The following is a 21,315-nucleotide window of genomic DNA, read 5'->3' on the forward strand; positions in this document are numbered from 1 at the left end:
GAGCAAAGCAGCTAAGTTGAAGCCACAGGCTGGCGCGGCAGGCCTCAGTGTGCTGGCGACGGTGACGCGCTGCCATGCAAGCGGCACCTGCACTAGTGCTGTGCTCCATGTTCTGTGTGTGGTTTCATCCTTACCCATTTTACAAACAAGAATATCGAGGCTTAGAGAAGCTAAACCCCCTGTTCACAGCCACAGAGCTAAGTGAAAAGCTGGGGTTTGAAGCTGGGATTGTTGCCAGAGCCCTGTTCTCTCCACTGCTCCTTTCTCTATTCCTGAGGGTTTACCCTGCTGGAGTTCCATGATTTTTCTGACAAATGGTACAGAGAAGTATCTCTCTGCCTGCTTTGTTGGAGACAGCAGTATCGCTTTAGCACCTGTTAGGTTTCCAGGGACTGTTCATGGTCCCTACCAGGATGTTAGGACATTCGGTCCTCACTGAGCCTGTGAGGTTGGTGTCATCTGCCCCCATGTTAGAGATGAGGAAGAGTGACTCTCTGCAGTTGGGTAAGAGTTGCTGGGGCGCACGTTTGGAGTCATGCCTTTGTTTGCTGGGATCGGCACCGAAGAGACTGTAGGGCAAAGGGGACCTGCAGCGAGGGGCGTGACCAGTGACCAGTGCGCACAGACAGAGTTACAAAGAGCCATGAGGGCAGGTAGTCCCGTGTGGAAAAAGCATGCAGCTGGGAAACCAGAGGGGCGCCAGAGGCTCACCCCCTGGCTCTTGTCCGCCCGTTCCCGTCCTCACCCGTATAGGCCTTGGCCTCGCTGGAGCCACCAGCATGGAGAAAGGTGTGCGTCGGTGGCTCCCTCAGTCCTTCAGCACTCAGAGCCCTGGCTCCACCAGGGGTGTCTCAGGCAGCTTTGGACTGGGAAGGGAGGTGTCATAACTCTGCCCTTCTTTTCCAGGCTGTGAATTTTTCAAGGAATATAAGGATCGGGATTACATGGCTGAAGGGCTCATATTTAACTGGAAGCAGGTATGAGTAATAACAGTCATCAACCTCTGGGTCTTGTCCCTTTGTAAGTGGATACCAAGGAGAACAACTGGCAATCTTTTGGGGGAAAATAATACCCTTTTCCTTTCTGTTTCTTCCTTGAATGAGTCTCATTGCTTTGTTTCCCTCTTCTCCTTATATATACATGTTAAATTTTTATCATATATGCTTTCTTCTCTCCTTTTAATCTATCCTCCCCCTTTTTTTTTGAGACAGAATTTCACTCTGTTGCCCAGGCTAGAGTGCCGTGGTGTCAGCCACTCCTGGGCTCAAGCGATCCTCCTTCCTCAGCCTCCCGAGTAGCTGGGACTGCAGGCATGCGCCACCATGCCTTGCTAATTTTTTCTATATAGTTTTAGTTGGCCAATTAATTTCTTTCTGTTTTTAGTAGAGGCAGGGTCTCATTCTTGCTCAGGCTGGTTTCCAACTCCTGACCTTGTGTGATCCTCCCGCCTCGGCCTCCCAGAGTGCTAGGATGACAGGTGTGAGCCACTGTGCCTGACCATAATCTGTCTCTTTCTTAAAAGAATTTTTCAGGAACGAGGGAGAAGCCCTCACTCGACCCCTTACGATCCGTGCAAAGCTGGGTGCAGCATTTGGTTCCTCCTGCAGTCGGTAGGAGCCAGCCCTGGGAGGCCTGACGGAGGCTGAGCATAGAGTGATCTTGTCTGTTTCAGCCGCAAACACTCAAATGTCTGACTGAGAAACTACGCTCAGCTGCAGTGATCTGGTCACTTTGATTTTTAAGCTGTCACTCCTGGGGGCACAGGCATCTGGGCGGGAGGAAGCAAGCACCGTAGAGGGAGGTCTTGCCTGTGACCATCACAGCGTCAGGGCTGCAACCTGCGCCGGCACCACAGCCTCTTCTGGTGGCCAGCCCACACCTCACAGGTGTCTCTCTGTCCCCAGGACTACGTCGACGCCCCACTGAGTATCCCTGACTTCCTGACTCACTCTCTGAACATTGACTGGAGCCAGTATCAGGTGAGGGCCTGACTCAGGCAGGGCAAGATATGAGACTGGGGACCAAGGGGCACAGAGCCCCGAGATGCCATCGGCCCTCCGCCTTCTCAGAAAAGCCTAGGAAAGGAGGAACTGCTGCTTATCTGTTTAACTCTCCTGATTTGATCTTGGCCCAGAAAATCAAAGCTTTCTGAACGTGACTCATTCAAAGATTTGCATCCACCAGGGGTTCTGTTTCCAGAGGACCTCATAGAATCTGCCTTTCCAGATCTGGGCTTCTAGTGACTTTCTCATTTTTCCTTTTAAATGTGCATTCTGCCAGAGGAAGTACTGAGCTGGCTGACCTCATTTCCTTATAGAAATGTTAAAATTACTCGCATTGTGTTCTTCTATTACTGTGCACCAGGGAAGGGCCCCTCATCTTCTCTGGGTGGAGCCATCTCTCCACCCCGTTGCGCCCACACAGTGAAGGCTGCCAGCAGTCTCGCTTGCCACTTGATTGAGACGGAACAAGTAGTCTTGTTTTTCCTGCAACCTTCCCTATGTCCTGTTCCCTCTGCCCGGCCGCCACCTCTCAGCTTCCTCTTGTCTGGCTGACACACTGCCCTTCAGGATTTAGCTCTGATATCTATTTCAGGAAGACTTCCCTGATCTGCCGCCTCTCCCCAATCCCTGGCGGTTGGATGCCTGCATCCACATTCCCGTTAACCCCCAGGGCACGTGTATCATGGAATTTTCCACTGGGCTGTAGCTTCCCTGAAATCTAGGAGGATGGAGGACCCATGGCTTATGCAGCCCAGCACAAAAACCAGCACAGAGCCTATACCTTGAAAGACCAAGCCAGTGAATTCTAGAAGACGTCCTGCCTGCCTCCTCCTGTCCTCTGTCCCCAGGTCTGGACAACTCCCACCTAGCCTGGAGTCTCCATTTCTCAGAGAGGCTGGCCCACCTGTGTCAGCCACTGGGTGCTTGCATGTCTCCGTGTAAGGGTACAAGGAGTCCTGACATAAAGGCGGTTGTGTTTGTCTTGTCTTGTCCCTCTATGTGCGGCCAGTCAAGCAGGGTGATGTTAGGTGTTCCTCACGCAGGTACAGGAAAGGGAGTTGTCTGTTACGGTCCAGCAGCCTGGAAAAGGAATAGGTGTGTGGGCAGCCTGTTCCCGGTCTCAAGTTTCAGGCTACGCCTAGACAGGTTGAGTGGCTAAAAGAACCTGCAGGCTCCCTTCTTAATTTATTGCATGCAGAGGTCTTAAGCAGGCTCTGCCCTAAAGCCACCTTTCTTCTGGTCTCTTCTGGCACCATTTTTTCTCCTCATGCGTGTACAAACTAGGCCTGGTGAGTGAGAACCACTCACCCAATCAGTTGTGACTGCAGGGATTCCATGTACTGGTCCTACCACGACCGTTGCCTCTTTGGGATGGTGCTGTGGTGTGAGGGCGCTCTGTTTAGCAGAGGCCGTGGGCGTAGGGCTCAGATTGCTTGGCCCTTCCACGGCTCTTCGGTCTTGAGCAAACGACTGCATGTCCCTCTAAGGTGGAGACGGCAACGCCTGTTTCAGAGTTGTGCCAGGTTCAGATGTGATCGTGGCGTGAAAGTGACCCCTGAACTGAAACACCAGACAGTTCTTGGTGAGGCAGGCCGTGAGCTCACTGACTGGAGGAAGTAAACAGCAATGAACTTCCAGGCACGGAGGCGGCAGGCTGGAGTGTGGGAGGCAGGCTTCCTCCCATGGTGCCACCTCCTTAGTGTTTCTCAGCCAGCTTGTCTCCTTGAGCCTCCTGGCGTCCTCTTCCCTGGCCAGATATGGGTCCTGCCCTTTCTGTCCCCTTAATCACTAGTGTCCCAGGTCCCCTTTACTTCCCGTCATCTCCCCCGGTGATCTCGTCCATCAACCACACCCCGAGCTCAGGGCCAGGCCCCTCTGATCCACACCCACGTCACCGTTCACCCCTGTCCCTTCATGCGGCCCCCAGACTCGAGCCATCCAGAGTGGACTTGGCCGTAGCCCCCCGTGTGCCCAGATGCTCAGACCCGGATGGTCCTTTGCTCCCCACATCTGTCACTAGGTCCCATCAGTTCTCTAGAGCTCTGCCTCTGGTGAAGCTCCAGTCCTTCTTGCCTCCGTCTCCTGTGCACCGGCTAGTTCAGGGTACTGCCATCTCGTTGCATCTCGCTTCCGAGCTGTGGGGCCGCGCCGAGGAGAGCTAGAATAGTCACTATTAAAGCACTTATAAAATAGGTCCTGGCAGATAGCAAGCGCTCAAACGACACAGCAGGGCCATCATTGTCACCCCTGCCTTAAAACCCACTACTGACTTTCATTTTCCCCAGAGTGCAGTCCAGGGACCCTTAGCTGGCCACCGAGCTCCATGCCATCTGGCCTTGCCTATTGCCGCTGACCCATCCTCCTCTAGCCACCCCGGCTTCCTTTCCCTCCTACAGGAGAGTGCTCTCTCCAGGCTCACGGTGCTGCTCCTCCTGCCCAAGCACACCTCCCTTCCCTCCTGCGTGTGCTCTTCTGAGTCACCACCTCTGAGAAGCCTTCCCCAGTGTCCCCGGGACCAGGCTCGGCTCTCCAGTCACACGGTCCCACAGCATCCCAGGGATCTCTTTTTAGTCGTGCACCTGTGGTGGCTCACTTTGTCTCCCCACTCCCTCGACTCTGTACAGGCTGAAGCTGTTGCTTTTGCTGCTGTGTCCCCAGAGCCAGGCCCTCAGGAGCTCCACTCCCTCCCGTGTGGTGTGGTGGTCTCTGCCTGAGTGAGGAGCAGGTGCGGCTGTAGCAGTACCTGTGTGTCTCGCTGCCCTCCAAATAGCCAGTCACACTCCCTAGAGGTGTGTCCCTTCTTAGTGCTCTGATGCCCCTCCTGGAGCGGAGTCTGCTCACGCTGGCCCCTGAGTAGGAACAGGCAGTGAGGAACGTTCTGCAGGGACCTCCCAGTCCCCAAACCTTAGAAATGCAGAGATGCCAAATGGGCTCCACCCTCACGGGGCTCCATCTAGGAAAAGAGGCAACACAGCTGTCACCCACGTAGCAACCAGAGGCCACAGAAGACCCCATAGAGAAGATAATTGGGCTGGGACTTTAGGATGAGTAGGAGTTTGCCAACCAGGAGAAAGAACAACTGCAGACAGAGAAACATGAGCAGAGGCTCTTACGTGGAGCACACAGCATGAGTCAGGCAAGCCTCGGCTATAACACCTCTCCCAGGGCCCTCATGTGCAGTGGTCCCCTCAGACTTCTGTCTCTTACTCTGGTGTCGTAGGAAACGTCCCCTGGTGTAGCGTGTGACTGAGAATGTGGACTCTGAGTCTGGCGGGGCTTCCTCCCTCAGCTCAGCTGTAACCCTGGGCCTCTCCCCACTGGCCTCCCCAGCGGTAGTTCCTGCTCCTCCCTGCTCGTCAGCATTTTTCTTTCAGAGAGCCTCCCTGCGTGGCCACGGTGCGCACGGCCCACTCCCTCTCCCATCCTTCCTCACCCGTGAGGGTCACGGCTCGCAGGAAATCCAGCAGCAACGTCGTATCTGACAGGTTAAGCCAGAGGAGTCGAGAGACCCCGTGTGCGGCTGCTGATAATGGCTTTCCTAGTGCAGTGCTGCGTCAGCGGTCTCTGGAGCCGCTGGAAGTGGGTCAGAACTCTGTAGGGGCTGCAGGAAGGCCAGGTAGATGAACCTGTTTTAAATACCCAGGAAAACCATTCCGATTACAGGTGCCATCTTCCCCTTCCCCTGGGAAGTGCTTTCTTGCTGGCATGAGCCGCCCTCCCTGCGCAGCCCCGGAACGCTGATAAGCGGTTGTGTCTTCGGAGAATGGAGGCTGCCCCTGGCTGGGAAAAGGGCTCCGCAGAACTGGGTCAGGCCTCTCCACGGAATTCTGGGTTCTGAGTGGGCTATTTCCCAGATTGTCTGGTCTAGACCTTTCACTTGGGCTGGAACAGAGATTCCAGTCTCTTTACGGCTTTGCTTATTTCCCATCTCCTACTTCATGGGCCTCCTGTGTTAAGATTTTGTCTGCCAAGTGGGCTTTATTTATTATTCATCAAAAGGCAATATGCAGCGAATAGCAATGAAAAGCAGATGAAGTGTGTTTGACAAGAAGGTTGATGTCTCAGTTGGTCTCTGGTATGATAGCAGGTGACAGAGAGAGTCTTTCCAGTTGGCTGTTGAGAGATATTGGCCACAGGTCCAGGACAGCCACACCAGGGGCCTGGGGCTCCAGGGGCTGATGTGCAGGTGCTTAGCAGCTGCTGCTAAGGGCTGCGGGTTGCCCAGGCCTCTGCACCCCTCCCTCCCTCCCCCTCACATGGCTGAGATCACAGTGGGGCGGGGGGTGCCACAGGCGGAGGAGACGTGGGAGGACTGTCAGAGCTGGAGGATCACCGTCTCGGATTATCTGGGATTTGAGGCCTGTGGCCTGTGATCAGGAGCCTTGTGTACTTGTCCCAGAATAACTCTTGGCATTTTAATTCTAAATACTTTAAATTTCAAGTCTGAGTTGATACCTATTCCTAAATCCGTTTTTCCCTGTCTTCTCCAACAGAGCTGGGACCTGGTGCAACAAACACAAAACTACCTGAAGTTGCTGCTCTCCATAGTTAATGGCGATGGTGAGTCCGTCCCTTCCGGGTGTCACACCCGACTGTGTGCTTGTTGGGGTCACACATCTACATTTTGCTCTGTGGGAGAGGGATTGGGGGAGTTCCCAGAGTGCCACAGGCTGGGTGGGACATATCCATTGATAGGGTTATTCCATGTCCTCAAAACCCTGGAAACGGAAGTTAAGAGCCCACGGCTGGCTGAGCCACGCAGGGTGTTCCAGCACGGGCTCAGCTCTGCGTGTCAGCACCGCGTGCGAGGCTGGCAGTGAATCATTCCTGGCTGCGCATTAGGGGTGCACAAGCCCGCAAAGGGGGCATGCTCCACGGACTCCAGTCAGCCTGCTGCTGTGATCGGGTGGGCCTGTGTTGCCCAGTAAATCCAGGGCGGACTGACTCCTCACTCCTCGGCAGCAGCCAGGACTCTTGTGGGGCCGCGCTTGCTCACACAGGTGGAAGTACGTCGGCTCGGGAACCAGGAGGGCCTGGGAGCAGCACCAGGCGTTTCATGAGCATCATAAAGAATCTTAGTTTCTCAAAACCACTGTCTTAGGCCAGGCACAGTGGTTCATGCCTGTAATCCTAGCACTCTGAGAGGCCAAGGTGGGAGAATTGTTTGAGGTCAGGAGTTCAAGACCAGCCTGAGCAAGAGCAAGACCTTGTCTCTACTGAAAAAATAGAAAGAAATTAGCTGGCCAACTAAAAATATATAGAAAAAATTAGCCGGGCATGGTGGCGCATGCCTGTAGTCCCAGCTACTCGGGAGGCTGAGGCTGGAGGATCCCTTGAGCCCAGGAGATTGAGGTTGCTGTGAGCTAGGCTGACACCATGGCACTCTAGCCCGGGCAACAGAGTGAGACTCTGTCCCATTTCAGAGATATCTCCTGTCATCTCAGCCGCTCCAGGGGAGAGAGACCACACCACCTCAGTCCTTGGAGCTCCAAAGTCTGAGCTCATGTTCATTGGCCCAGTTTGGGTCAATTCTTAAACTAGTTAGTACCTATCTCGAACTAGTCACTGTGGCCAGGGTTGGAAAAAAAAAAAAAAGTCCCATGCTGGCCCCTCAAGCCAGGCATTGGCTCTCCAACTGAGGCAGAACTGCCCTTCAGGAGCCTGGGGAAGCAAGTGTGTGGGGTGTTGGCTGCTGTAGGACTTAGGCTGTGGGACAGGCACTACTAGCATGTGGGGACTGTTGGCTGGGACGCTTAATGTCCTGCAGTTCCTGTAGCCCTGTGCAGTAAAGAATTGTCTCACCGCAAAATACTTGTGGTGTCCTGCTGAGAAACACAGTAAGGACGTGTGGCCGGCCCACCTAAATGACCTGGGCAGAGTGGAATGTCAGCTGGACTGCTTGCCCGGAAGGAAGCACACTGAGAACTGTAGCCAGAAGACAGAGACATGCTTCCCTCTCATCCCTTTCTGGGATAGGTTGGAGAAAAGCCTTGGGGAGCCCCACTAGGAAAGGGGGAGGCTGGGGGTCTGGCCCCTTGGGACCAGGCCAGGTGGTGGCACTTCCTTGCTCATCAGCCTGTGTCTGTTGTCTTTTGGGTGTGCCATCCTGGCGTCTGTCTGGAGCAGACGACAGCGGGCTGCTGGTGCACTGCATCTCCGGCTGGGATCGGACCCCTCTCTTCATCTCCCTCCTGCGCCTCTCCCTGTGGGCTGTGAGTATGCACGGGCCGGGCCCTGGGATCAGGGGGCATTCAGAGGCCCCTGCCAAACTCTGTTCCTTGGCTGCATTAGGATTTTCTCTAGAATGTGGAGAAGATTTGGGGTGAGGGGCCTAGACACTCAGAGCAGATGTTGTGTTTAACCCTCTTCTCGGGGTTGTTGGTCACCCTGTGGTGTCACTGGGTCTGATTGTGGTTCGGCTGCTAGGGTGTGGAGAGAATCTTGTGGAGGAAGCAGCTTTCTGATCTTGCCGTGTCTCCCGTGGTCTCTTCCAGGACGGGCTCATCCACACGTCCCTGAAGCCTGCTGAGATCCTTTACCTGACTGTGGCCTATGACTGGTTCCTCTTTGGGTGAGCCTTTGAGGGATGTCGGGTTTGGGGCGGGACCGAGCCTTGGTAACTGTTTCTATGTGTGGTGTGGTGGCTGTCACAGAGGTGGAAGGTTGGAATAGTCCCACCCCTTGGGAAGGACTGAGACTGCTGATGAGGCCGCACCCGGCACACTGGTACCGAGGACAGGACCTGCCCCTGGTGACCCCGGCCCCCTTGGCCCTCTTGTCTTGGCACTGCTCGCCTTGATCTCCTCTCCCTCCTCTTTCCAGGCACATGCTGGTGGACCGGCTGAGCAAAGGGGAGGAGGTGAGTGGTGCGCAGACCTGCGGGCGTACAGCACAGAGCTGGCGAGAGGGAGAGTCCGTCTGGTGTCCACACTGGGGCAGGCCCCTGCCTGGGACGTGCGGCAAGCAGCCGCCTGTCCCACCCTCCTCAGGCAGCACTCGGGAAAAGCGCCAGGGACAGCTTCGAGTGTGGCCTCTGTCCCGTGCCGGGGAGAGAAAACGGGCCACACGCCTGCACCTGCCTCGGCCGCCTGTGACCCTTGAGTGTCAGTCCTCCCTTTCTCACGGGTGGCCTTGTTTTCTGTGCTCAGCCCTGGAACCAGTTTATAACAAGTCCCTCTATGCACCCTCATCCCTGCAGCTGAGATGCCAACGCACCTCCTGTCCCCTCCTCCTGACATGTCTACTTCTCAACCCCAGGGCAAGGGCGGCTGCAGAGTCCTGCCCTGAGGCTGCCTCAGGACTCCTTCCTAGGTAGCTGCGACTTATCTCTCACTGACAAAGGCTCATAGAGCTGTCACGGAGCCCTCCTGTCTGGACATGGGTCCTCCCTGCCCTTCACATGCAGCCAGCGTCCTCCTCCTCCTCCCCACTGCCCTCTCCACACCCCTGCCCTGTGCTTGCTTCCCTGGACGTGGGTCTGGCATTGTCCCGCTTAGTGCCTGGGTGACCTTGGGCGATACATTTGACCTTGATTCTCCCGGAGCTCGCTGCCTCACTGAGAGAACGAGTCCAGACACCCATCGCGGAAGCCGTCCCACGGCCTGAGCTCTCTCTCCTACCCCTCCCACCCCCCATCTTCCTGAGCGCCTTTCTCATCTTTCTCACCCTCCCGAGGCTGCTTCCTTCCTGGGCATCTTATCTCGCGCCGCCTCCTTTTGTTCCTCCGTCTCAGCTGCTCCTCTCCCCCTCCAAACCTCTCCTTCTGAGCACTTATCGCATCTGCCAGGCTGCAGAGCTCCCAAGCCTGTTCCTCAGAGGCCCCGTGAACTCTGTCAGAGGCGGCAGCTCTGCCCTGGAAAGGGGGTGCAGATCCTCTTTGTAGCCTCCTGTCTGGGGACCTAGCTGGAGCTCCAGGACACTCTGCCCTCCTGCGGTTTCCTCCTCCCCAGAGCAGGCTGGATCTGCCTTCGGAGACTCTGGGAAAGGGTGGGGCTGAGCGTGGGCTCCGAGTCAACCTCAAACTCCTGGGCTCAAGCGATCCTCCTGCCTCAGCCTCCCGAGTAGCTGGGACTACACAGGCATTTGCCACCATGCCCGGCTAATTTTTTTTCTATATGTTTTTAGTGGACCAATTAATTTCTTTCTATTATTATTTTTTTTTTTTAAGAAAAGACAGGGTCTCGCTCTTCTCCAGGCTGGTTTCAAACTCCTGACCTCCCGCCTTGGCCTCCCAGAGTGATAGAATTACAGGCATGAGCCACTGTGCCCCGGCCTACAGGCCTGTTAAACATCGCTCTGTTGCCCCTCCCTTGCCTTTGAGGTTCACAGAGCACATTAGCATATTAGAAACGAAAAGGTATCTGGTGAAAACACCTATTTAATCTTATGTAACACAATATTTTCATACTGACCTGAGCAACCCCTCCTTTTCTGAGGGACTCTTCGGGGCCTCTGTGGGTGCCGTGCGGGCTTTTCTCTAGGAGAGGGTCATGGACCACGCCTTTGGGAATCACTGGGGAGTCGGTTTACGAACTTCAGATACTGAAGCCCTGGTAAATGTGGAGGCTACTGGGGTGTGGCTGGAAGGGAGATAATTTGCTCAGGGCGGTAGGGATGCGGCAGGAGGTCAGGAGCCTCCCCCCTGTGCCTGCCTCAGACCTACGGCTTGACCTGCACAGCTCCTGAGGGAGACAGGCTCTGGCTGCCCCACCCCCAGTTCTGCACTGCTGTTTCTGGGCAGCATCTCCCCCAAAAATGTGATCCCTCTCCCTTCCACTGTGTTGCTGAGCTGTCCATTATCTCCCTGTCCCCAAACCCTCTCTCTCCCGGCTGTCCTGTGTTAGCCCTGGGGCTCTTAGAAGAGGACTGGGGAGAAGGCGCTGTTCTCTTTATCCTTTTCAACAGCTCAAGAACACATGTTGAATCTGAAGATGGTTTGAAAAACCACGGCCTTAACCTCTCGCATTCCCAGAAGGAAATCATCCCTTCCTTCCATGCCCAGCCCCAGCCCACCTGCCCGGCCCTGCCGAGCCTCCACCGCCTGCGCCACTCACAGACAAGAACGCCCAGCGGAGCGACTCACCGGGGCATCTGGCGCCATCTCCCCGGGTTCCGCCTCCCCAGCCCTCTCCCCGGAGAAGGCCGTCTTCTGACTGCATTTTGGTCTCTCCTTCAGATTTTCTTCTTCTGCTTCAATTTTTTGAAGCATATCACCTCCGAGGAGTTCTCTGCTCTGAAGATCCAGAGGTGAGCGGAGGTCTGCAGCCCCTCGTGCTGGGGCAGAGGCGCTTTGGGAGGGAGGCTCCACGGCGGACGGAGGCTCGCCACCTCATCCCTGCCCTGCCCCTGCGTGGCAGATGCTGGCAATCCTCCCACCTTCCCTCTGAGGCCAGGGCAGGGGTCCCCAGTGCAGGCTGCTGGTGAAGGTCTTCTATAGGGGGGAGCCTATGTTGGGGTCAGCCTCGAGTAACACGAGCAGAAAGGCTTTGGGCTGGACGAGTGGTCTCCAGTGACTGAGAGAGCAGGGTGTGTTGCTGCCAACCAAGGACAGGAGGACCCCGGCCCCCCATACCCCTGCGCTGATTGTTGCCCCTGGACTGCTGCAGACAGCTTGTCTGTAGCCCGCCGCACAGAGTGGGAGTCTGCTTCTGGCCTGGAAAATGCGGGAGCTTTGGCTGGCAACTGCCTCAGGACCCCTGAGAGTTAGTGTCTTTTCTGAGTTCATTTCCCACCCTAATCCAAGCGCCAAGCATGTCGGGCCAGGCTTGAGCCAGTCTCAGGGCACAGAGTGATGAGGAGAAGGCAGGCTTCGGTAGCCTCAGAAATCCGCACCTGCGTGGCCGACAGAACCAGGTGGGGCGGGTCTGGCATTTTGCAACACTCTTTAGGTAGGACCTGTCTCCGTGAGGTGCCAGTGAGTTGGAGCTGCTTTGCAGTGCAGGTGGGGTTGGAGGGGAACAATGGTGACCCTGGCTAGATCTGGAATTCACTACTCTGGGTTCTGTTTGCAGGAGGAAGAGCTTGCCAGCCCGGGATGCAGGCTTCACCCTAGAAGATATCTGCATGCTGAGTGAGTACTGGACCCCAGCAGACTTCCTTTCCTCTGCACATCTTTCTGAGTATAGATCACATAGGAACTGTTTGTTCTAGAAGCTACTTTTTCCAGCTTTATGGTGTGGAAGAGGTGGGGGGGCCAGTAGTGGGAGAAGTTAACATGCTGACCAACGGTCCTGTCTTCTCTCAGGACGAAAGGACCGTGGCAGCACTACCAGCCTTGGCAGCGATTTCTCCCTGGTCATGGAGAACTCCCCGGGAGCTGCTGGGAGTTTCACCTACGAGGCTGTGGAGCTGGTCCCAGCAGGAGCACAGACTCAGGCAGCTTGGTGAGGGGCCAGACCGGGACCAGGGTCACTCACAGCTCTGGCCCAGGGCCATCAGCACCAGGGAGCCAGGCTAGAGCCCCAAGAACAAAGGGGCCCCGCCAGAAGGCCCGAGCACACAGCTCCATGCTCCTGCTGTCTCTCCCGGGCCTCGGAGGCCAGCCATCTGGCTGGTGAAGGGCACTGCCTGTGGTGGCCCAGGAGCATGAAGGGCTGGGCTCCCTGTGGGACGAAGCAGTGCTGTGCAGACGGGGCAAGGGGTGGGCGGCTGGTGTTAAAGGAGCTTCCTTCTCCTGTTCGCCTGGGTGGGAGGAGCCCAGTGTGGAAAAAGGAAAAGAAGAAAAAAGGTGAATGTAAGATGATTAGGAATTGGGAGCTTGTGTGAGGGTCATCTTCCTTGAAAAGCTGATAAAATCTGAGAGACCTGATGACCTCCCTACATGAATGGCTCAAGATGTTGCGTAGCACGTGGCGGGGGCTGGTTCCCGAGCTGTCAGCTAAGGGTCACTTTCTAGCGTGTGCTCTGAGGCCCGTAGCCCGTGCAGCTTGGACGCCACAGTCCCTCCATAAAGACTGGGTCCTGGCTGCCCCGGCCCTGAGCCTGAGTGCTGAGTGCCCGCTCCATGTGGCATTTTCACAGTGGAGTGAGTGAAAGGCTGAGCCCTGAGGGTCACTAAGGGTGGGCAGAGGGCTCGCTCGGGGTGGCCCTGTGGCCGACAGCCCTGCTCTCTCTGCTGCAGGAGGAAAAGCCACTCGTCCTCTCCACAGAGTGTGCTCTGGAGCCGGCCACAGCCTTCAGAGGACCGCCTGCCTTCCCACCAGGGGCTGCTGGAAGCCAAATCTTCCAGCTCCTCATCCTCAAACCATTCTGACAACTTTTTTAGGATGGGTAGCAGTCCCCTGGAGGTCCCCAAACCCAGGTGAGGAGCTCCAGACCCTTGCCTGTGGAGGTGTTTAGCTCTCCCGTTGACAAGGCTGGATGTCGTGTTCTGGCACCTGAGCGAGTGTGTCGGGCTGGGGTTCCTCGGCGTGGGTCCTGGGGGTGCTGTACCTAAGAGACCAGAGATCAGCGAGCTTGCAAGCCACATTTGGAGGACGGGTCAGTGTTAGGAGCAGAGCCGGGGCTGGTCTGTGTAGTGGCTTGAGACTCCTTCCCGCAGCCCTGGCGGAATCCAGGGGAATGCAGAGAGTGCAGGGGCTGTGCCGTGAGGGGTGTCGCAGCTGCCTCCGCCTGTCACATCCCAGCCCCTGCGGATCTCACATTGTGACTGCAGAGGTGGATCTGGATTCCAAGTCCCTTCTGGCTCCCGCAGTCCATGCCCAAATCGGTAGGGCAGTGAGAACACAGGGCCGGCGAGGTGTGTGCAGCTGGGGCGACCCAGGGTGGCTCCACACACCTTGCAGAGGAGCGGCCCAGCTGGGTGGGTGTGCGGAGCTTGGCTGCATGTGCAGCAGGGTGTGCCCCCCCCAGGAGGCTGCCGCTGAGCACTGCCCTGGGGCTTAGTGTCGGAGGGTGGTCTGGCGCTTGGGAAAGCACTGCCTGCTGCTGTACCCCCAAGGAAAGAATCCTCCAAATTGCTTTGTTTTCCAAAGGTTTGGTACTGTCTAGCCTGCTAGAGAGAGCAGGGCAGGGAGTGGCTTACAAGGCCTTAGTAAGTTCCAGGGAGAAGGGGGCATTTAAAAGAATGGACATGAGTTTTGGAGTCTATTCCAGGTTCCAGCTCAGCTCTACCGCATGTCCGCATGCTTTGGGACTCAGTTTCCTCCTTGGTAACAGGCCTGTTACAAGGAAAACCCTTTTGCAACTTCTGGAAACCTCCTCCCATCATCATCCTCTGGTCTTTCTCTGGGCAAAGCAGGCAGTGGAGGAAGATGGGAAGGGCAGATAAGCTGCAGGTGTGCGGGAGCTTCAGGCTGCGCTGTCGGAGGGGCCCTGTGCACTTGCCTCTGCGGGGAGCCCTTCGGCTGAGAACACTGTCTTTGAGTGCCAGAGCTGAGTCTGTCAGCCGAGACCACAAGCCTCTGTCCCCAGGGAGGTTTGGTGGACATAGCGAGGCAGGGATGGTGCCAGGCAGACAAGCCACGTGCCTGTGCTTTTTCCCCGCTGTCTGGGTGGGGCTGGCGCACGTGCCCACTGCCATGCCACCTCGTCTGCACTTGGTTGTCTCCGGGGCTGCGGTGGCTCTGCGTGACCCTCACTGTTCTGGGCTGCGGCTCTTGCTCTTGGTCTTTGCACCTTTTTCTGCCCATGCAGAGTTGCTGGGCAACTAGGAAGGAAACCAGAAGATTCCTCTTGTCCTCTGGGTCTTCCCTGTCCAGACTGCTGGGAGCTCCTATGCTGAGGCAGCGCTCCGTCACCCTCCCCACACCCTGGCTTTCTGTCATCCCCTTCTGCCTGCCAAAGGACCCCACTTTCCCATCTTGTGATAGTTTCTCTCAGCTTCACTGGTGAATTCCTGCCTGCATCAGGTGGCTCAGACTATTAATAGCTGGTCTAGGGTGGCCAGCAAGGCCTCTCTCAGGAGGCTGGGGAGAGCTGGGGTGTGCTCCTGGCCTCAGAGCCCTGTGTGCTGGGGCCAGGCAGAGGCTGAGATAGCTGGACCAAAGGCGGGTGCAAGGTCACTGCTGCGGGTTGTTGGGTCCTTCTGCTATCTGTTCTGGGGATGCCTGCCTGGAGCCAGGCCGGGCTAGCCAGGGGACAGGGTTCTTCTGAATCGGATGCCTGTTTGCCAGGGTTTTGAAAGTCTAGATTATTCAGATTTGGAACATTCTAATTATGTATTTCCATTAACATTAAAATTAATTTAGTCTCTTTTATCTTAAAGTGCCTGAGGGATCCTGTCATTACCATCCCTGCCTCTTAGGTAACCGTAGCCAATCAGGTCTTTAACGTAGAAGGAGAAACTCTAGGAAAAGAAACCCTTTAGTAGCTATCTGTGGCAGCCAAAATTCCTCTCATCATATGAATTCTCTGGGTTTAATATGCTCCAGATTCTACAAGCATAACACTTTGAGGCAGGACTCCCCTGTGAAAGGGATCCATGAAGCTTTGTTCAAAGTTAAGCAGAAGGTGTTGCCAGGTTAGGAAGAAAGTTCTGTTGGGTGCTGATTCTTATGAAACCCCAGTCCCATATCTCTTGCTGGGAATACTGGTGGCTTTTTAGCATTGCTAGCTGTCATTGCAGCTGCTGGTGATTGAGCTGTTTCTGGACCATGAGTATCTATCTCATCAGGGCTGAGGGTTAGGAAGGGGCAGGACCAATGCTTTAAGCTCACTTGCCTTCCCAAGCTCTATGTACTGTGTTGGTCAGCTCTGCATGGCCTTGGTCTCTGCTCTGGAGGTGGACAGCGTTTAGGGGTAGGGGGTTTGCTAGCACAGCGTTGTCCATGCCTAAGGAAGGATGGTGCCACCATGAGCCCACCTCGAAGCCAGGCTGCATGAAGAGCAGATGAACTTGGCTGAGGGATACTCAGCAGCCTGGTTGAGTAGCTAAGCAGCAACACAGGAGCCAACCTCTGCTGTTGAGTTGGCTGCTCTTGCCCCAACCACCACCACCTGCTAACTGGTTGTTATGAGCAATGATCTCTGTTCCAAGCCATCTTTATGAAGCAGAGAAGCTAGACTACTTTCTGTAGCACATGGGGTTTCTGTCCCATGTTTGGTATGTTCTTGCATGGGGCCACAGCTCCAGAGCTGGTGTGAGAAATCTAAAGGCATTGCCAGCTTGGGACCTAGAAAACGTAACTGCCACAAGAACACAGAGGTCCCTGGTTGAGTTACGTGCACACCCATGCAGTGTTTAAAGGCCAGGCTGGGGGAAGCCTCATTCCTGGTGGTGGTCACTCAAGCAGAGCCCATGGGGCCATCACGTGGAAGCATTCGAGATAGGCTTAGTGATGGGAGGTGGGGTGGGTTTGGGTTAGGTGACATCTAGGCCCCCTCAAAGCCTAGGATGCTAAGCAGTGGCGCTCAGACACTAACCTCAGACATGTCACTTGATGATTCTAGGTTTCCATAAGTGCAAGAGGCAGAAAGCACATCTCAGACTGGTTTACACAATAAAGGAAAACTAGTTACAGTCAGCCCTCAGTATCTGTTTGTTTCCTGTCTGTGGATTCAACCAACTGCAGACCGAAAAAATAGTCAAAATAACAATACAACAGTAAAAAGTGATACAAATTTTAAAATGCAGTATATCAACTATTTACATGGCATTACTTTGTATTAGGGTATCTATTCATGGCGTAAAGTATATGGAAGGAAGTGTGTGGGTTGTATGCAAACACAGTTCACCCTTGAACAACATGGGGCTTAGGGGTGTCAACCCCCATGCGGTCAAAAATCCATATATAAGTTTCGACTCCCCCAAAACTTACAGCCTGCTGTTGACCAGAAGCCTTACTGATGACATAAACAGTCGATTAACACCTTGTGTACGTTGTATGTGTTAAAGGCTACATCTCACAATAACGTAAGCTAGAGAAAATACTAAGAGAATATATTTACTACTCATTAAGTGGAAGTGGATCATCATTAAGGTCTTCATCCTCATATTCATGTTAAGCAGGCAGAGGAGGAAGAAAGGGGTGGGCCTTGCTATCGCAGGGGGGCAGGGGTGGAAGAAAACCCACACCTAAGTGCTAGGATCGGCTGCGCTGCACCCTTTTCTGTAAGGGACTTGAGCACCTGGGGGGTTGTTGTCTGCGAAGGGGTCCTGGAACCAGTCCCCTGTGGATTCTGAGGGACAGTGTGGAAAAGCAGCCTTCAGGTGCAGCCCGAGCAAGGTTCCAGCTCCATTTCCCTGTGGCTCCTTCCCCACGCCTGCTTTGTTCTCTGGCCGGTTTCCCTAACAGTGGCGGCATGGCTGACGGCAGCCCCTGGGTGCCTGCTTCCTCTCTCATACCCAGGGGTCACATGAGTGCCTCTTTTCCAATCATGGATTGGCAGCTCTGTCCTTTACTCTGTTTGGAGGTGATGTGCTCTTCCATGAGGCCCCACCGCTTGGCAGGCAGGAAGATGCGTGTACTGTCCGCTAGGGCCTTGGTCTAACCTGGGTATCAGTCGCAGCTTTGCTACTACTAGCTATGTGACTTGAAAAAATCATTTCCCTTCTGAGCTCAGTTATCTTATCCCATTTTTTCTGGCCCCCATAAGTTTGGGTTTAAATGAGATAATGGAGCAAAATATCCTTTTCACAAATGCTCAATAAACTGTAGCTGTGGTTAAAGACCTGTCCTTATCAGTCATTTCTCTGAGGGCCTGTGGGCCATGTCAGGGCCCTAGAAGCTGGGTGGAAGGCCAGGCCAGGCAACCCCACTCAGATCTGTTAATTCTTTTCTGGGTTCAGCCACCTCTGCTGACTAGCTAGAAGACACTCGCTCCGAGTCGTCCTCAGCAGGGTGTCTGCAGGAGGTGGCAGCCAGTGGGAGTTGCCACTCTCTGGGGCTGTGGAGAGGGGCCTGAGCAGTATCCAGCTAAGGCAGTAGAGCACTGTGGAGAAGCCACCATCCTGGGAGCCCTGACCTTCCCCAGGATGTGGATGGTGACCTTTAAAATGTCAGCCCTGCTGCTCTCCATGTTTTGGGGGGTTGCTTGGTCACGTGTTCTTTCCAGCCCTATAGGTAGGTGAGCACGGTGGGGTGGAGCTCAGACCTGTTTTTGCCGCTCTGTCTGCACTCAGGTAGGAGTACAGGGCAGGAAAGTTTGGGATCTTATTAAAGCTGGTTGAATTACCTGTCCCCATAGACTGGAAGCTTTTTTCTTCCTTTCAATGTGCAGCTGCAGGTCCTTATTCCAGGTGACTCTTAACCTGTCGGTGTCCCCTCTAGCCAGCTAATCCAGGCTGGTACTTGTGAGCACCTCTCTGCTTAGCATGGCACCTGGCTCTCAAACCCAGGAGCCAAACAGTCACTGTGACCTGTCCCTTGACAAAGGCTTCAACTGGGAAGGCTCATCTGTACACCATGTGCTCACTCATTGTACATCACACGCCTTGAAAAATTCCAGGGTGCACAAGAGACGGCTCTTCACTGAGGTGCTTTCTGTGCCTTGGGATGACACACCTGCTGCTATCTGTGTTTTCTCATCCATCCACCAGCTATTTCCTGGTTGCTCCAAATGCGGTTCTTGCCTGGTGTCACCTGCTGAGACACTGAGGAAGTAGAAGAAATGGCTGGCCTAGGGAACCTGGAGCCCTTGCAGGGAAGCCACCAGTAACTGCATCCCATCTGCCCTCCCTCAGTAGTGCTGTTCTTTGGTAGCCCTGGGGGAGCGGCTTTGGGCAAGAGAAGTTTCCCCACGCTCCTGGCCCCAGGGATACTCATCCTACTCAGCTGCCTCTAATCGAGGACACCTTCCATTCCCTCGCTGTTCTGATCTTTATTTATCTTTATTTTTTTTTTTTATTTTTTTGAGACAGTCTCTGTTGCCCGGGACAGAGTGCCATGGCATCAGCATAGCTCACAGCAACCTCAAACTTCTGGGCTCAGGTGATCCTCCTGCCTCAGCCTCCCAAGTAGCTGGGACTACAGGCATGCGCCACCATGCCTGGCTAGTTTTTAATATATATATATTTTTAGTTGTCCAGCTAATTTCTTTCTATTTTTTAGTAGAGACGGGGTCTCGCTCTTGCTCAGGCTGGTCTCGAACTCCCAAGCTCAAACGATCCATCTGCCTTGGCCTCCCAGAGTGCTGGGATTACAGGCATGAGCCACTGCGCCCTGCCGCAGTTCTGATCTTCAGCTGTTGTTTTCCCACAAACTGCTAAAACTGGGAGAGACCTTCTTTCTACCCTACAGTTTTAACAATAGATGGGATTTATGGAGCCAGGTTGCATTGGCTGAAGGCCTGGCCCGAGCTGGAGGAAGCACAGGGCAGCTTCTCTTGGGAGGAAGATTTGTAGACTTTGACTTGTAGACGGCCACGCCAACCATCTAGAAGCAAGGCAGTCCTGCTTTGCTGGGCCCTAGGGGCTTCCGTCCGACCACATCCTGTTCTCATCCCTGGTGCCTGCCCTGGTATGCTTTCTGGTGTTTAGCAGGAATGATGAATGTGGCAAGTCTCTGTGTTGCAGGGGGTTCTGATTCATGGCAGCCTTAACATAGAAAGCCATCTGTTTTCCCTGGTCTCAAGGTGGCTCTGTATCAGGACAAAGCTGCAGTCATGCTTGGGCTTAAAAATCTTGCACTCACTAGCTGTGGGATCTCAGGCACGCGTCTTAACCTGTTGGGGCCCTGCCATTTCCCCATCTTGCAGATGGGGATCCTCAAAGATCAGCAGAGCTGCAGTGCCTGGCCAGCTACACTCAGGTGGCAGCTGCTTAAGGATAAGACTGGCCCAGTGACCAGTGGAGCTGTCACCTCAGACTAGGCGCCCTTAACACAAGCCAGCTGAGTGGGCCAAGGTCAGTGAGCATTTCTCTGCTCCCCACCACCTGCTCCTCATGCCTATTTCTGGGTCCCCGCCAGAGCACCGCCCGCTGTTCTTGAACTAAAGAATAAAGGGTCAGGCCAGGCGTGGTGGCTCACGCCTGTAATCCTAGCACTCTGGGAGGCCAAGGTGGGTGGATTGCTCGAGGTCAGGAGTTCAAAACCAGCCTGAGCAAGAGGGAGACCCCGTCTCTACTATAAATAGAAAGAAATTAATTGGCCAACTAATATATATAGAAAAAATTAGCCAGGCATGGTGGCGCATGCCTGTAGTCCCAGCTACTCGGGAGGCTGAGGCAGGAGGATGGCTTGAGCCCAGGAGTCTGAGGTTGCTGTGAGCGAGGCTGACACCACGCCACTCACTGTAGCCTGGGCAACAAAGCAAGACTCTGTCTCAAAAAAAAAAGGATAAAGGGTCAAGCATCAAAGATGCTACATGTCTGGTGACTGGGACCTGGGGTAGCTGGTGGAAGGGCCTTGTTTGATGTCTCCCTACCTCCTCCCCTACCTCCACTGGCGAGGCTACTGCCCAGGACCTCGGAGAGGAGGTGGCAGCAGTGGCTTGCCAGCACAACTTTCCTCCCTCCACCCCACAAACCTCCATCTGAGAAAGGCCTGATGAAGCTGTCAGGTTGCCTGCCTGATTCATCCCTTCCCTCTGGGCACAGCTAGTGAGTTTGCTGGGTTGACGCTTCTGAATACAAACTATGGCGCCTTCCATGCCCTGCCGAGGAAAGAGGGACCTCAGGGCTCTCATCCCCTCACTGTTCAATCTAGGTCACTGCCCTACACCTGTCCTGTCTCTTCTGTGACAGGACCTCTGTGGCCCCTGGGTTCTGCATTGCCCACCTTGCAGATCTGCATGTTGTGGGAGCCTGCGGCTGATGGGGGCGGGGGGGGGCGCGGGCAGGCAGTGCAGCCTTGCTTTTGTCCTTACAGCTACAGCCACCAGGGCAGACACTGGCCCCTGGCCCCTGGCTCCAGGCTTTGGTTCTGACTGGCCTTCGTCGCTAAGCTCTGCTCTTGTTCTTTTGTTCCTACCAGTGTGCACAGAGCCCTGTCCTCTCTGCTGAGCCTGCCTCTTCTTCCTCAGTCACTACTTATCCAGCTTTCTTTCTTTTTTTTTTGAGACAGGGTGTCATTCTGTCCCCGAGGCTGGGGTGTGGTGGGGTCAGCCTCGCTCACAGCAACCTCAAACTCCTGGCCTCAAGGGATCCTCCTGCCTCAGCCTCCAAGTAGCTGGGAGTACAGGCATGCGCCACCATGCCCGGCTAATTTTTTGTATATATATTTTTTAGTTGTTCAATTAATTTCTTTCTATTTTCAGTAGAGACGGGGTCTTGCTCAGGCTGGTTTCGAATTCCTGACCTCGAGCAATCCACCCGCCTCGGCCTCCCAGAGTGCTGGGATTACAGGCGTGAGCCACTGCGCCCAGCCTCTTTTTCTTATCTTTTTACTTTTGGAGACAGGGGTTGACAACAGAACATTAAGGCTCTGACTCAGGG

The 21,315-nt window shown here is 54.8% G+C and overlaps 1 protein-coding gene across 10 annotated transcripts in view; it reads left to right on the top strand.

Annotated features, from left to right (window-relative positions):
* MTMR14 (myotubularin related protein 14) overlaps positions 1-21,315 on the top strand; it is a 55,452-nt gene that overhangs the window by 29,931 nt on the left and 4,206 nt on the right. For 8 of the 10 annotated variants that reach the window (XM_020284209.2, XM_020284211.2, XM_020284210.2 and 5 more), the window contains 10 exons: positions 907-977; positions 1,905-1,979; positions 6,497-6,563; positions 8,130-8,215; positions 8,498-8,574; positions 8,826-8,862; positions 11,179-11,249; positions 12,014-12,072; positions 12,247-12,385; positions 13,123-13,302. In XM_020284209.2, the coding sequence (XP_020139798.1) occupies positions 907-977; positions 1,905-1,979; positions 6,497-6,563; positions 8,130-8,215; positions 8,498-8,574; positions 8,826-8,862; positions 11,179-11,249; positions 12,014-12,072; positions 12,247-12,385; positions 13,123-13,302 (862 nt within the window). The remainder of the gene's footprint in view (positions 1-906; positions 978-1,904; positions 1,980-6,496; positions 6,564-8,129; positions 8,216-8,497; positions 8,575-8,825; positions 8,863-11,178; positions 11,250-12,013; positions 12,073-12,246; positions 12,386-13,122; positions 13,303-21,315) is intronic. The other 2 variants (XM_075998440.1, XM_020284215.2) reach the window with 1 other exon arrangement.

The sequence above is a fragment of the Microcebus murinus genome, chromosome 28 (genome assembly GCF_040939455.1).
Source record: "Microcebus murinus isolate Inina chromosome 28, M.murinus_Inina_mat1.0, whole genome shotgun sequence".
Taxonomy (NCBI): domain Eukaryota; kingdom Metazoa; phylum Chordata; class Mammalia; order Primates; family Cheirogaleidae; genus Microcebus; species Microcebus murinus.